General features: G+C 40.1%; 1 protein-coding gene across 3 annotated transcripts in view; it reads right to left on the bottom strand.

Annotated features, from left to right (window-relative positions):
* Nucleotides 1–16,608, bottom strand: part of LOC149173740 (uncharacterized) — a 93,735-nt gene that overhangs the window by 48,517 nt on the left and 28,610 nt on the right. For all 3 annotated transcript variants that reach the window (XM_089424715.1, XM_089424714.1, XM_089424716.1), the window contains exon 5: nt 7,429–7,661. In XM_089424715.1, the coding sequence (XP_089280841.1) occupies nt 7,429–7,661 (233 nt within the window). The remainder of the gene's footprint in view (nt 1–7,428; nt 7,662–16,608) is intronic.

The following is a 16,608-nucleotide window of genomic DNA, read 5'->3' as shown; positions in this document are numbered from 1 at the left end:
TTTTCTGGACCCTTGCCGATTTTATCCCAATGTCGATATTTGCAACATCGATTGGATGTCCCTCTCTGTGATTCCCAAGGGCATTCTGGAGAAACACAAAAAGTTTTAACTCGGGTTTCTGTGGGCATGTTCCAGTGATCATTTCGTAAGGCCACGGCTAAAATCGGAAAAAGATTTACAGTCCCATAAGCTTGGGGAGGTTAGGGCCTGAAGAACATCCTTCTATTTGCAAAAGCCCTTGCAGCAAAGGTAAGTTAGAGGCTCTTGTCTACTCAAAGTTTATGGATAATGATGGTCCATCAGAAATACATACATCCTGTATCCATTAAAAACTAGGTCAGGCTTCCAGTAAAGCCAAGAACAAATGTCTCGGTAATATGGAAGGCGGTCCTAGCCTCTTTCCAGCTCATTGGGGATGGTCTAGCATCGACGGTAGGGAATGGCAAAAGGGTGCGAGTGGGTGTAGACCCCTGGTTTGGGTGCAGTGCTGGCTAACTCGGGTTTCTGTGGGCATGTTCCAGTGATCATTTCGTAAGGCCATGGCTAAAATCGGAAAAAGATTTACAGTCCCATAAGCTTGGGGAGGTTAGGGCCTGAAGAACATCCTTCTATTTGCAAAAGCCCTTGCAGCAAAGGTAAGTTAGAGGCTCTTGTCTACTCAAAGTTTATGGATAATGATGGTCCATCAGAAATACATACATCCTGTATCCATTAAAAACTAGGTCAGGCTTCCAGTAAAGCCAAGAACAAATGTCTCGGTAATATGGAAGGCGGTCCTAGCCTCTTTCCAGCTCATTGGGGATGGTCTAGCATCGACGGTAGGGAATGGCAAAAGGGTGCGAGTGGGTGTAGACCCCTGGTTTGGGTGCAGTGCTGGCTAACAACTGCCACAGGATCTAGTCGCTTTATTAAAAAAATAATGGCATTTTCAGGCTCTCACAGATGGCGGACCACATAGAAACAACCATCTGGGCCCAAGATTGGCGATCAGCAAGGCAAATGGACATCCTCAGAAAAAGGCACTGGCAAAGATTTACGGCTGACCTACAAAATTCACACATTTGACTGTCGGTAAGGGAAGATGAACTGCAGTGGGATTTTCCCCCTTTGGTGATTACACTCCAAAGCTAGGTTATCCACACTTATAGTTGATCAGATAAACGACCTCCAAGTTTGGTGGTGGAAGCCATTTTGGAGGATTTAATGCCCAACAAAGGCTTCGTTATTTATGTGGCGTCTCCTAGAAAACAAAGCGCCAACCTGGGACATTATTTGCAAATAACAAATTGAAGGACCGAGTTGGCACTCAATTTGTAAGTCCGAGGAGATAGCAAAGCATCTCTTCATCCAAAGCCCTTTTACTCAGGCCATGCAGGCTGTATGCAAGACAACCGAAAATGTTGCAAACATGAACATTGGGATGAAATCGACAAGGGTTTGGAAAACCAAAATATCGTAAAAATCAGCAAAATTAAGATACCACCAAAATATTGGTAAGAATCGGAAAACATCGGCTAGGTCAAAAAATTGCAATTTCAAGGTGTTTGCAACACTGATATGTGTTGGACTGTGATTTTATGATCAAACCTAATGGAAAACCACATATATGTTTGCAAACCGCAATCCAGAAAGACGTTAAGGGATTTTCAGAAGTTGCTGAGGCAAAGGGCAGTTTTCCCTCTTGTTTGTAATTTTTCTTAAGATTGAAAATCTGTTGACAAAGAAATAAAGAACACACACTTAGCAGGCTTTCCCTAGTTGGGTTTTCCTGCGTAATTTCTAGTGTTATGTGTTTTTAATGTGTTTGCGTCTTCAATGATTTATTTTCCGCTGTGAATGCTCAGTTAGAATACTCGGTATATTTGGTGAATACATCTGAAAGTTTCAGTTCGAGTTTCTTTCACCTCTGAAAATTCATTAAATTAGCTGTTGGGTATTTAAAATCTAACATGGTATCAGAGCTAAGCCTCTGATTGAAGGCCAGAAGCAGTGTTTACTTCCTCAGGAGCAGGTTAAAGAGAGCAAAGGCACAGTTTACCAGTCGGACCAGCACTACGGTTTTCCTGAAATAGCTCAGCGCTAGGGTTTTCTTGAAACAGCTCAGCATGGCATATCTTGGGTTTAGGTTTGAGGACCACCTGGATGGGGCATCAAATTTCTATTCTTGGAGGAAGAGGATTGGTGTAGTGCTGGAGGAGCAAGGCATTTCGAAGTTTGTGGACAACCCACCAGCCCAACCAACAAACCCTTAGCAGCTAGCTAAGAACAACAAGAAAGACGCAAAAGCTGAAAGAATCATCCTTGACGGACTCAAGGACCACATCATACCCCGCCTGTTTGGGAAGACCGCTCAAACCATGTGGATAGCCATCATAGGGTTGTACAAGGGTTTGAGTGAGGCCAAGAAACTGGTACTCAAGGACAAACATAGAAACATCAGGATGGCGAAGTCTAAGTTTGTGGTCTCGTACCTTACCAGGTTCACTCAAGTGAGGGACGAGCTAGCTGGAGTTGGGGAGAAAGTCTCAGACAATGACCTTGTCAGTTTTGCACTATTGTGTTTTTCCAAGTCATGGGAAAACTTCATTGATTCAGTGAATGGCATAGAAAAGCATGCACATTGGGAGCGACTATGGGGTAACTGCGTCCAAGAGGAGACCTGGAGGTAGGCCAAAGTTGGCTCTCACATAAAGAGAAATGAAGAGGAAAACTTTTTCCCTAGTTGGGTGTAGAAATTCCTTGCAGATTCCAACTGCTAATTGTAATATGCTAAAACAATAGACTTGAATCTACTCTACTCATCAGCAGAACCAATTAATTGATCGCACAAACACGAAGCATACAAGAGAAAGAATTCAATCAACACATTACACAATGATTTCCTGGGGAAAGCCACAGCTAAAAACCCATGTTATATGTATATTGCATTAGTCAGAAAATATGAGAAGATCAGAACGCTTTGCTCAAGCCCGACCAACCTCTGCACTATCTCTATCTATCTCATTGCTTCCTAGACAAGCCTTAGCCAATACTTAGCCAATTTCCTGGCCTTCCAAGCTCCTACTTCCTTGCATTGTTCAATGAGAAATTAGGCCCCTATTTAATAGGAATTTTCCTCCACGGGATTGCGTAGTTCCTTTAGGCTCTTCCTCTGATTACTTGCACCATATGTACAATTCGGATAATTATACAACTGATAGTACACTGCCCTTGAACTCCAATCTCAACTGGGTAACTCTCAGATCTAACATACATGAGTTATTTATGAGTGAATCCTCAGTTAACTAGTTGAACACATGAAGCAACACCCCATTGTCTAACCTCCTAATAGTTCCTCCATCAATTGGAACTGGTTTAACTAACTTTAACTCAGTTAAACTGAATTAATTAATTACGACTCAAAATAAACGCAACCAGGGCTCCTATAAAGTAGGAGACATTCTACATGACTCAAGTTAGACCCTCAGCTCGAATTACCTAAACCAACTAAGTCAATTTAACTTAGTTAACTTGTACAAGTTGTCTTGTGATGTGGAATTACAATTTTTCTCCTAATTTAATTAAGGATAAAATTAATATAGGAATTTCTTGTTGCATTTTCAACACTCCCTCTCAGCAAGAATGGGACTCTCAACTACCCTGATCTAGCACCTTGGGAATGTACTGCATGCAACACCTCTCACTATTGTTGCTGCTACTACAACATCTGCAACTGAAAAGCATAAAAAAAAAAACAAATTGAATCAATTGTGTCTGTAACTATCTACTAGGAAAATTGTGTTGTTGTTGACTCTGCTACTCCTATGCACTCCTCAGTATCTGACTGACATTGATCCCTATCTACTGGGAAAACTATGTTGTTGTTGACTCTGCTACTGAACCTCTCACTATTGTTGTTGCTACTGCAACATCTGCAACTAAAAAGCATAAAAAAAAAAACAAATTGAATCAATTGTGTCTGTAACTATCTACTAGGAAAACTGTGTTGTTGTTGACTCTACTACTCCTATGCACTCCTCAGTATCTGACTGACATTGATCCCTATCTACTGGGAAAACTATGTTGTTGTTGACTCTGCTACTGAACCTCTTGCTTTGCTGTCAACACGGCTCTGCACTCCTCAGTATCTGATTGACATTGATCCTCTTGCTACTGAATACTGTGGGCCCCTGTAGCAAGGTAATGATCCATGAGACAAAAAAAACCTCAATGGACACTGCCCAAATTTCTGAAACTCTTGGGACTATTGCTTCGCATTGCCCAACCTCACACCTAGAGGTATGGCTGCATGTGCTCCCTTAGCCCATTTGGCTCAAACTCTCCTCCTACTAGAGGTCTCTGACCGGTCCTCTTCACCATCATCCTCTTGGTTAGCCCAACTATCAGGTGGATGAGTTCTCTTCTCACTTTGAGAGTGAGTTCACTTATAGCTTGCATGGCAAGCTCAGTGGCTAGGAGTGTGTGGTATATAGACAGTGGAGCTTCCTGTCATACGACCAGGAACAAGGAGTATTTTACCCAATTGTCCAAGAAGGACATGTAGTTTCATATAGAACTGGGGAGATGATGGCACGTACTTAGCCAAGGGCGTGGATAGTGTCATGTTTGAGAGGGAGTTCAGGAACCCTCTCTACTTCAGAGATGTCCTCTACGTCCCAGGGTTGAAGAAAAATCTTGTTGCAGTCCCAGTCGTAGAAGGCAAGGGTTATGAGGTTATCATGAGTAAAGGCCTTCATCAAACCTTCCGACTCCAGAGCAACCACGCAGAGTGGAGTTAGAGTGAAGAACCTCTATAGGCTTCAGTTTGAGACAATCGCATTGGGCAGCAGAGGGGGCAATAAGTAGGGTCATGACCTTGGGGAGCTTTGGCATAGGTATATAGACAGTGGACCTTCCTGTCATACAACTGAGAACAAGGAGTATTTTAGCCAATTGACCAAGAAGGACATGTAGTTTCATATAGAACTGGGGAGATGATGGCAGGTACTTAGCCAAGGGCGTGGGTAGTGTCATATTTGAGAGGGAGGTCAAGAACCCTCTCTACTTCAGAGATGTCATCTCCCAAGGTTGAAGAAAAATCTTGTTTCCGTCCCAGTCATAGAAGACAAGGGTTATGAGGTTATCTTGAGTAAAGGCCTTCATCAAGCCTTCTGACTCCAAAGTAGCCACGCAAACTCGAGTTAGGGTGAAGAACCTCTACAGGCTTCAGTTTGAGACAATCGCATTGAGAAGCAGAGGGCGGCAGTAAGTAGGGTCATGACCTTGGGGAGCTTTGGCATTGGCATATGGGTCACTTCACCATGGAGTGCTATAGATTCTCAGGGAGATAGCCACAAGACTGTCATTGTGCAGTGTTGACCAGCATGACATGTGCAAGGGTTATGATGACAAGTATGCCAAGACATCCTTCCCCAATAGAGACAACAGGGCCTATAGCATCTTGGAGTTGGTTCTTTCAGATGTCTATGGCCCATTTTCCTCTCCATCCCTTATGGGATACAAATATTATGTCACCTTCATTGATGACCACTCGAGAAAGACTTGGATCTTCTTCTTGAAGAAGAAAGATGAAGTCTTCTTGAAGTTCGTGGAGTTCAAAGCCTTGGTGGAGAACCAGACAAATAAAAAGATCAAGACGCTAAGGTCAAACAACAGTGACGAGTACATCTCCAACGCCTTCAAGGACCTATGTGCCAGGGAGAGCATCAGGGGGGAGCTCACTGTTGATTTTTCATAGGATCCTCTAAATTGATAATTACTTCTTATGATTTCTTAGGTTAATATTTTCTTGCATTCATATTCATCATAAAGCAATTACATAGAAGATCCCAACAGTAAAAACAAAATGCTAGTAGGATCATAAAGAGACAGCCAAACAAAAATCACAAGATTTTTACCCTGGGAAGACCCACTTGGGGGAAAACCCACCAACCTTTTCCTTAGAGAAATTCTTCCGTTCAACAAGAGATGCATCTAAATCTTCTAAACAAATTCAAAGTCAAACTGACCAGCAATTTGGTCTTGGTCAAACCTGGTCAAACTGTCTCCATAACAAGTCAAAAAGTTGCCCAATAGACTTGGCCTGATCCACTCTGCTAGGGACAAATTTCAACCTTCTTATGCACTCATAAAACTCGATCTGTCCAAATAATCTACCCTGAACTTGAGTCTTGTTCCACACGCAGCGAGATCAGCAGCAGAGGGAGACACACGTGTGAGATTGAACAAGAGAGGGACTTGGTCAACTGCAAGAGAACTTACGCCCTTATCTTTTCTTCTTCTTCACTTGATGAACAAAGAGACACTTGATTTTGTGTGTGATCTGAATCATGTGACCAAATTATGCACGACGAGTGTCTTTATAATATATATAGCCTTCTGGGAGGTCAAATAGGTGCCACTTCAACTGGGCTGACATGCTCCCTTGAAGGACCAACTTGACTTTATATAGCAAAAAACTTAATTTAAAAATTCAAAATTTTTCTTTTAAAAAGGACATGAGAACATGCCTTATATTTATCCTTACATACATTTCTAGGGCTAAAATATTAATTATGAAGACCAACCATAGCTACAAAATTCAGCACTCACCATATCTATAACCCTCAGCAAAATGGGGAGGTTGAGCACAAGAATCGGAGCAGAAGCATTAAGGCGTTAAGTGGTTTTCAGAAGTTGCTGGGGCAAAGGGAAGTTTTCCCTCTTGTTTGTAATTTTTCTGAAGATTGAAAATTTGTTGAAGCAGAAATAAAAAACACACACTTAGCAGGTTTTTCGGTAGTTTCTGGTGTTATGTGTTTTTAATGTGTTGTGTCTTCAATTATTTATTTTCCACTGTGAATGTTCAGTTAGAATACTCAGTATATTTGGCGAATGCATCTGAAAGTTTCAGTTCGAGTATCCTTCATTTCTGAAAATTCATTAAATTAGTTCCTGGGTATTTAAAATCTAACATAGCCCTTTATCCGTCCACTTTCTAACCATATGCTTATCTTCTGTGCCAAAATAATTTCATATAGTTAGTTAAACCAGGGCTAATGATAATGGGCCTATAATTTAATGGCTTGTTTTTATCCCCAGTTTTCAAAAATAGGAACAATGAGATTTTGAGGCCATGGTATAGGGAAACCCTGCATGACTTTTAAATTGAAGAGCTTGTGAAGGTGAGGGATAAGGACAGGTGGCACTACTAGGATAATTTATTCTTAACAGATTCATGTAACAGATCACATGATAACACAGCTATATAATGCATCATACAAGACAGTAGCAACTTCCACATGATAAACTAAAGACAATTGATTAATTAGAAATATTGATATATCATGAATGATGAACATTTATCAAGGTTCTAATGAAACAACAGATGGAATACCTTGAACACAAATCCTTCCAAGGCATTGCTAACTTTTAGGAATGTATATTTACCTTGTCTTTGTAAACAGTATTCCATTCAATCGAACAAAGCGAACACGAAAACTCTTCCTCATTTCTGTTATTGAACCTGGATTTTGTTGTTTGTGATCTTTTAGAGCCAATTTCATGCCATCACCTATTGGAAGTGTCTTCTCACCTTTTGTCTTTGCACTCTCAGAAAATTTTGATGCTTGAGAATTTGATTCATTGGTAGAAGCAGAAAGTTGAAAGTAATGTTGTCGATTCTACAAAAGGAACATGTAAACTATTAGTGCATCTTTATGAACAAAAACATTATATCAATAAACAAAATCATAATTTACTCAGGAACATTCAAGACCTATCTTACATTCAAAGGAAGCATCAAGATAACTTATAATTACTGTCTTGTTCTCTTAACATTTGACGAGTGTCAACATTATTCCTAAATTACTGTCACATTCCTATTATTCAGCATGACATGACTGTCAACAAATCAAACACAAGAAATAGATCTCCTGATTCTCAAAATCATTCTAGTTACAATGTATAAATTTTAACCAGTGACAACCCACAGATTTAACCTTGGCATTCAAAAAGATATGATATATGCTAAACTTCAGCACCATCTTGTTAAGGCCGGCCCAGTCACATGTTATGTTTTGTTACAGCATAATCAAGGAGTATATATCCAAAATATCACCTAAGTATGGCTGAAATATGGTGAATAATCTTTCGACCATATTTTCTATATATGCGGCCAGATATGGCCGTAACCTATTTTATCAATATATCTGTACATGAAGACCAGGTGGAGCTATATATGGTCAATAGACAACACATCAAATTGGAACAATTTAAACCAATAGAAGCTTTTCAATTCTTTTTTCTTTCGGATATTATTCATCTTTCAGACATTGACTATGCCATGACGTCTATTGGTCAAAGGACCTTATATTGTATTAGAGACATCAGCAAACACATCCTATTTCAGGAACGATAGAGGATTATCAGGTTTGGCAGACTTGTTTATCATACATGAATCATTTGTTAGAATGTTTGTTATGACTAAAAGAATCTGTAAATTATTCATTGATTGTACATATTTTCTAAGTTACCAGGATTTGGATACGGATCCAGATCCAGATTAGCTAGTTTTTTGAAAATCCATGATCTGGATACGGCAAGAATACCTCAAGTACAAAAAAAAATTATAATAATATTTTAAAAATTTTAAAAAACGCTTTAGAGTTCAAAAAGCAAATACTTCGTGAAACCATCAAACACTTTTAGAACTTAAACCATTAGATATATTAAAAATATGGAGACTGAAATGCTGAAATGGTACATCCTCCCTCACACAAAGTAACAAAAAGGATAATATCATAAATGATAACAGTAAATACATTTACATATCCTCAAATGGATCTGCATTATCTTCTGCATATTGCAACTCTACATCATGAATAGATGATGGGTGTCTTGGAATGTAGGTGGTAGGTCCCTATAATACTAGTGATTCCCCTAGTACTATTGTCATTGTAGCCTTTATTGTTATTGGTGTGCCCCTATTGTCCCCATATTGTTATTGGTGTGCCCCATAGAAGCCCACTATTGTTATTATTGTGCCCTTATATTATTATTGTTATGTCGGCTTTGATTGTATTGTGACCCCTTAGACTCCTATATATAGAAAGGAGGTTTTGTCATTTGTATTATCCAAGAATTGTTCATTTGTGTAATGTAAAGGAGGTTGCCCCCTCGAAGAGGCTGATTTTGAAGTCGTTGATCTATCTTTTCTTCTATTTTGTGAGCTGATTACATAACATTTGGTGGAACAATATCCTCAAGTGGGTTGAGGTGAGTCATGGCATTCAGTGTCAAGTTCAAGTCAGAGATCTCAGGCTCCACATCCCACATCCTGCTTGGACCTTTTTTATAGTTTGGTTCAAGATGTGATAGAAGACAGAGGTTGGAATGAACATACACAAGATCCCCAGTGTTTGTCGCTCCCACTTGTTTCACTTCACTAAATGGATGAAGCCATATGTACTCCAATTCCTCTCAGTTGATCAGGAACTAACAACCTGTGATAACCTGGTGGCTAGAGTGGAGAGATGAATGTTATCCCCACCATGGAAGCCCCACCAAGTAATAGGATCAAGATGCCCTCGATCATCCATAGTTACTGGATCTAAAAAGATACCAGTAGATTGTACAAATCCTCCAAATTCTTGGCGTACTTCCATTGCAACTCCCATATCTCGATAAATTTTCTGCAAAGTTGTCTTATATGCTTGTACCACTTCAAAATCCTTGTTTGGCGTTGTTCTACCAAGTAAAGACAAAATTTTGTAATGATAATATTTAGGTTGCAATGCATAGGCCAAAAGGTGTAATGGTGTGGTCATTTTGTTTCACATTTTTGTAACTATGTCCTTCAATTCATAATAGAATGTTTCAAAAGGGTCATTTTCACTTGCCCTGATAATTTCTCTTATCCTCTCCATCATACTATCAATGTTTTCATAAAATTTCCCCAAGCAAGGTGTATCTGTGTCAAATCTCCTGATCAAAGTCAAGATTGGTTCAGTAAACTGCAGAAGGTATTGGACCTTGTCTCACCATGCATCATCAAGAATGATGGACTTAAATTTTGTCCTCGATCAGAAGTGGAAGTCCTCCATGGTTCCCAAAGAGGGTCAATGACCATTGCTTGTAATGCTTGTCTCACCTCCACAAGCCTTCTTATGACAAGAGTGTGGGAGTCAAAATGAGTTTCAGCAACGAATAAGTTTCAAAAATTCAAATCTCAAATGAGGAATCATATATAAATTTGTAACTAAAATTAAGAATTTCCAATACAAATAATATTCTTAATTAAAATTTCCTAGATCCGGGTGTCACGCGGTAAGAGCTCACAAACTATGTGGATGACATGCAATGAATGGGTAATTAATGAGGGATGCCATCGACGTCCTTCATATCATTTCACCACCCCCCTCCAAGCTACTTTGCGCGTGAGAGACGTCGTGGTACGATGGACGATTGCAATATGCTGGCTGATTTGGGGCAGTGCAACTTCATGTAGACTTTTGCCGAGTTTTGTGGGAGCTTGCAAGTGGCATGTGAGCTTGCAGAGGCTGAAGAAGGATCGACAAGTGCAGGGGTTGACAGAATGGACAGGGGCAAGTCTCAGCAGCGTGGTGGAAGGGGTTTTGCCCGTCATTACCCCTCTCTCCCGCCAATGCTCCGACGTCAAGCAGTTGCATTGGAGGAGGAAGCCATGGAGGTGGAAAGTTCAGAGGTGGAGGCGCTACGTTTGGCTTTGGCATGGGTTGTCCATGAAAGGAACGAGGTGCGTAAAATTGTGGAGAACAGGGTCTCTGTTATTGATTTTCTCATGGTTAAACTAGTTTTTTTGCAGTTCGTATGGTGGTTGGGGCCTTCAGGGCTGGCTAAGCTGTTTGTTCCACCACATGTTGACTCTGTTGAGGGCTCCCATGCCAGCCCCTACGCTCCTCCAGCTCCACCAAACAACTCTCTGTCTGTGCGTATTCGTAGTTGAGGCCGTGTTCGTGGTAGTGATTGTGTTCGTGGCAGTGAATGTGTTCGAGGTCGTGATGCTGAGAATGCTCCTCCAGCCAACGAGGATGTGTCTGTGGATTCTAAGAATGCCCATGGAGCTATTCCCAATAGCTCAGGATAAAAGGTCCTTAGTTTGGTTCTAGTCTTTTCTGGTATGGTTCTGGTCTATCCTGTTTTGTTTCTACAATATATCCCTAGTCTGTTAAGGCCCTGTCTTGTTTTGTTCTAGTCAGTAGACAATTTTAGCTTTATTTTCTGCCATGACAGTAGACTTTAGTGGCTCCTTGACACATAGCATTGTGGCAGTCTCGTCACTTGTATCTATGTAAATTATACAATTTTCTGTTAATATAATTTCTATAGCATTACAAAAAAAATCTTAATTAAAATTAAGAATTTCCAATACAAATAATATTGATTAAAAAAAGAGTAACTTCAGTAGCTCCAACTTTGCAAATCCTCAATATATAACCTGGGACATTGAATGATTGGTTATGAACATTTGGATTTAGTTTGTTGCTACATATATTTCATTGATCCATTCAATCTCACCAATCTTGGCAAGCATAAGGTTCAATGAATGTACTACACATGAAATCCAAAAGATGTGATCATATCGATCCTCCACAATCAAACATGTAGCTTTACAAACTTGTGTCTTGTCCGTAATGATTTGGACAACATTATGTGACCCCACACTTTCTATTGCATCAATAAGAATTGTGTATATGAAAGATGCATCTTTCTCTATTCCACTGCAATCAACAACTTTCAAAAAGATTGCCCCTTGGGGGCATACTGCAACAACATTAATTAATGGACGATTTCTTTGGTCTCTCCATCCATCAGAAATGATGGACACCCATGTTTCTGCCCATGTATCCCAGATTGTCTTGTAGTTGTCTACCCACGAATTATCTCTCTAATGCCAACAAAAAAGTGCAGACCTTTTCATATCCATGGCTTTTGTCCTCTTTTGGCGCTTCATTAACTGCCTTAATCATTTGTTGTCAATAAAGGGAACGCACCAAATTGAATGCTAGCCCATTTGCATAGATGCAACCAGCTACATGTCCATCAGCTATGTCGTTACCTTGATTATTGAACGCTGCTTCAAGAGGGCCTAAAGTGGGTGGGCCTTTTATTAGTTGTGGCAGCAGGGCTAGATGGCAATGGAGGCCTAGTTGTAGAGCTTTGCACGGGGTGTTTTCCCTTCGCAAGCTTCCTATCAGCATTTTCTTGCAAAGATGCATAGAATTTCATTTCTCCACGACTCAAACATTTGCATCTTTTGGCTCGGTGCATACTTGCACCCCTATGTTAGTTTGACCAGTGAGATGGGCCTTCACTCTCCTTTGGTTGAAAGGCAAGAGACCATGGAGAAAATAATCTTAAGCTTGGATTATAACTCATACACTACCATAACAACTTCTACATTCCTAATGTATTGTTTATGCTAATTGGCCTCCCCTTTCTTCTTCTCTAGACATTAGATAGCATAATGTCCCTTCTAATGATTGTTAAAACATTTCACATGACGTCAATCCTTCTTACCTTGGTTTCAAGAATCATCTTTCCTATCCTTCCTCTATTCTCCTTTCTTGCCTCCCTTCCCCGTCTTCCCAACAAGGGAAAAGTCTTCTACTTCACCTTCCTCGGCTAAACAATACTTTAACCTTGTCTCTTCCTACAAAAACTCAATGAAGATCTCCAAATGGAGGCATACTCACAAGCAAAAAATACCCTAGACAAGGCGTTTGTAAGATGGAGAAAACCCATTTGAAGCAGTGGGCACCAACCCCTCATCTTCAACCTTCACCTTATGGGAACCAACTAATCTCTCAACCCCATGATTTTCATCAAGTAACCAGCCACGAAATTTGTGTCACTTGTGTAGAAGATGAAGAGCTTATTCTCTAGTGCATCTTGTTAGAAATATTCACGCTTTGGTACAATGCCATCAAAGCACCATACATCTTCATACATGTCATATGCAATGTGAGGAATCAAAGTGTTTCACCATATCAAAAATGAATTGTTTTGCCTTGGCTTCTTTCTTCTTATACAACCACTCGAGCAAGATAGGTAGGAATAGTAACTTTGTTCTTAACAAACACCCAAAGCCCAACCTCCTCCAACATCTACAATCTATACTTCTAAGGTGTAAAGTAATCCTGGAATAAATTGTCACCAAAGCCCCAAGTGGGTCCCTACATTGAGCATGAATGCCACATGGCACAATATGATTTATACAGGCTCCAAGGTGGTGCAGCCACCAAGTCAAGGTGTCCACATGTCAAGCACTCCTTTAAGCAAGATGATTTATCCTCCAGCTATGGCTCCTCAATTCAAGCATCCCCCCTTGACATATGTGCAAAGTGGCTCTAATGCTCTCGAGGCCTCATGCTCAGCCTTCGAGGAAATACCACCTCCACTAAGGTGCTTACTCAACATGTCCCAAGTGCCCATCCTCCTCAACGGGCAAACCATTATAAAGTACATGTGCCAAATACCAAATCAAAAAATGTGTCTATCTAATATGGATCCCAAGGTAAGCATATACCCAATAATCTCTCTGACTGTTAGACAACCAAAATACAACGAAGCGGCAAGTAAACAACAAGCCCTCCACATCTATGAAGCATTCCCCTAACTATGTGAAAAAAAATTGTGTACCATTCCCCTACCTGGGTGAAAAAAATTGTGGAGCAAATGAAGGTAACAAGAGATGGGTCGTTTCACTCAAATGTTCCTCCTAATATTATGCAACCAAGCCCCTTAAGCTTTGGGCTCTCTCCAAACAACATAGTTAGGATTTGCATCAATACCATCACAAAATTGGATGGGAACAGGGATGCCTCTTCTTCCTCGTCCACCTCTACTTATATTTCCAATTTTATTATTGATTTTGAACTAGATCGTTATGCCTTTTAGGGTTTTTTATTTCTATTTTTTTTATTAGCTCGTGCTTTTCTCTTTCATTTAATGTCATTCAATCTATTTTAATTTGATAACATTATAGCAACCAGGGGTGTTCTTAACACTCCCACAAATTAGTGCCCACTAATTGTATTCTCTAGTTCCACAACAAGTACTTGGCCATTTGTGAACATTAATGAAATTATCTTCTCTATCTTTTATGTGATTGTGTTTCTTTCGTAGACCTGGTTGATTAATGATAGAATTCTAAAGATAAGCTAAGGCCTTATGCCTCATAACGTTTTGCACTTCTATCTTTACATAACTCATGCTCTTCACTTTTCTTTAATGAATATTTAATCTCTTTTAATTCAATAATATTATAGCATTTGGGTGTGTTGTAAACACTCCCACAAATTAGTGTCTAATAATTGTACCCTTTAGTCCCACTAACCTAGTACTTAGTCCTTTGTGAACATGGATGAAATTATCTTCTCCATCTTATATGGGATTATGTTTCTTTTGTAGACCCTGTAAATTGGTAGTCTAAAATTCTAAAGATAAGTGCATCCCTTATGGTTAATTAGGGTATAGCTTTCCCCCTTACGATCTAAGCTTGGGAAAAGTTTCAAGGATGCATGTATAATAGTTTTGATCAACAAAAAGTGCTACTTTCAACCAAATAAAAAGAATGGTAGGTTATGGGTAGTCCAACAGATTTTTGGTGTATTATAAGTTCTAGAAATGTTTGTTCATATAAATTTCCAAGGTATTTGTTGTGACCGAGCGCAGATTTAATATAAAATGTACTCATTTTTGTTAGAAAAATAAATAAGAATGGTAGGTGCAATGATCCATTACAAAATTTTGGATGGGGCACAATTGTCCTTCGTGTGAAAGAGGGAGCTTAAACTCAATGAAGATTGTTCCTATCAAGCAATATAATATCTACAAATCAGTTTCACACTTTACACAAAGATCTTAAAGAGTAGGACCCAATAAGAAGTCCTTTGTATTGTTCACAAAGGCACTCTTTTGAATGGAATTTTACAATTAAAAGCCACAAAGAAAGCAAAAGAAACCAACCAAGTATCTTGCCATGACTTGCCTCATGAATTATAATGGCATTATTTATAAATTACACACCGTAATTTACCAAAGGTGTAGGGTTAAACACAACCCTTTATGTGTCACAATGTGCTACATGGATCCTCAATTGTTTGGAGGTAATGGATGGTTTAGGCCCTATCTGCAACATAGCATGTGATCTGAAAATGAGATCTTAAATCAATATAAAGGTATTACAGACTCATCTATATTACTTAGTGCAATGGATCGAAAAGATTGCGAATAATATAGACAATGAGCAGTTCGAAAACATAACAGTCACACACATTAACACAGCAAAATAATTGAGGAGTTCACCAAACTTCCTAGCTGTGTCTCCTGGTCCAGCTTTCTGTGTCTCCTGGTCCAGCTCAAACCGAGTCTTGACACAACAATGACAAAACAACAGGGATTTACTTGAAATCCTCAAGTCTACAAGAGTACACAGACTCTCCCTCTTGCTCTGTGTCTTATGATTTCTCTCTGTCCCAGCAACTGCTTCCCCCTGTCTCTGCCATTGAATGGCTTTTAAGCCTATCAACACTTGTGTGTTCATCTCCCCTTTCGGGCTCTTTGGCTCTCGGCCGCTGTCCCTTCCTCTCCTTCTGAAGCGTTTAACAATCATTGCTAAACTCCCTAAGGTATTGTAGCCACCTATTCGTAACGGAAAGGATCACTGGCACGGGTGAAATCTCAAAAAGTCATTTCTCTGTTTACACAGAAAAATCCATAAAACACTTTCTATCAGACTTCAAATAACATTGAATCCGCCGTATAATCCCTATCGGGTCCGTATTATATCGTTGTCGCAAGCCCACTGTTGATCTGCATGATCTCCGATCCAAAGACTAATATCCATTTCGGGCGGCTTATGTGCACAAAGATTACCCGCCCGAAAAGGCGATTTTCTCTCTCCCGTGCCAAGCCACGTGTCAGGCAATGTATGGGATCGAGCGGAGCCCCTCAATACCACTTACTGCCTGAGGCCCGCCCGAAATCCCACTTACAACGGAACTCAAATAATATAAAGTTGCATTTATAAACCTTTCGGGTCCGGCTTTATCGCTTCGGGGGCATTTCCTTTGTATTTCGGTTTTATAACGGAAATGCGTAAATACATAGAAAAACCTGACAAATCCCCTTTTATCGGAACTCAAAATTTATCAAGCCGCATTTGTAAACCCCGTCGAGTCCGGCTTATCGCAAGTCGCATGTTGTGTCGGCCCCTGCTCCTTTGTATCGCTGCGATGCGATATATCGCAATCACATATCGCATGGTCTTCGGGCCTCTCGTAAGTCTTCCCTTGTGTTTTAGCAATGCGAATTTGCGAGTTAATCTGGGCCGTTGATCTGCGTGCTCGATCAACGGTCCTCGTTAAATCGCATTGATCGCTATCGCGATTTCCATAGGGATGCCTCCAATGTACTCTGCTGACTTCTCCCGATTGCGATATCCCGATTTGATCTGGACCGTTGATCGGTCCAATCCGACAGCTCCTATGCAGCGTTACTTCCGCCTTCGCTTAGCTCTGTTTTCTGCCATTCTTTCACTGTTTTCCCTTCCGATAGCGTTTCCGATAGTTAAGATATATGAAGAAT

Source organism: Pinus tabuliformis, chromosome 4_2, assembly GCF_031772625.1.
Source record: "Pinus tabuliformis cultivar Carrire ecotype Pingquan chromosome 4_2, CPIR1, whole genome shotgun sequence".
Lineage (NCBI taxonomy): Eukaryota > Viridiplantae > Streptophyta > Pinopsida > Pinales > Pinaceae > Pinus > Pinus tabuliformis.
This window is presented reverse-complemented; position numbering and strand designations above follow the sequence as displayed.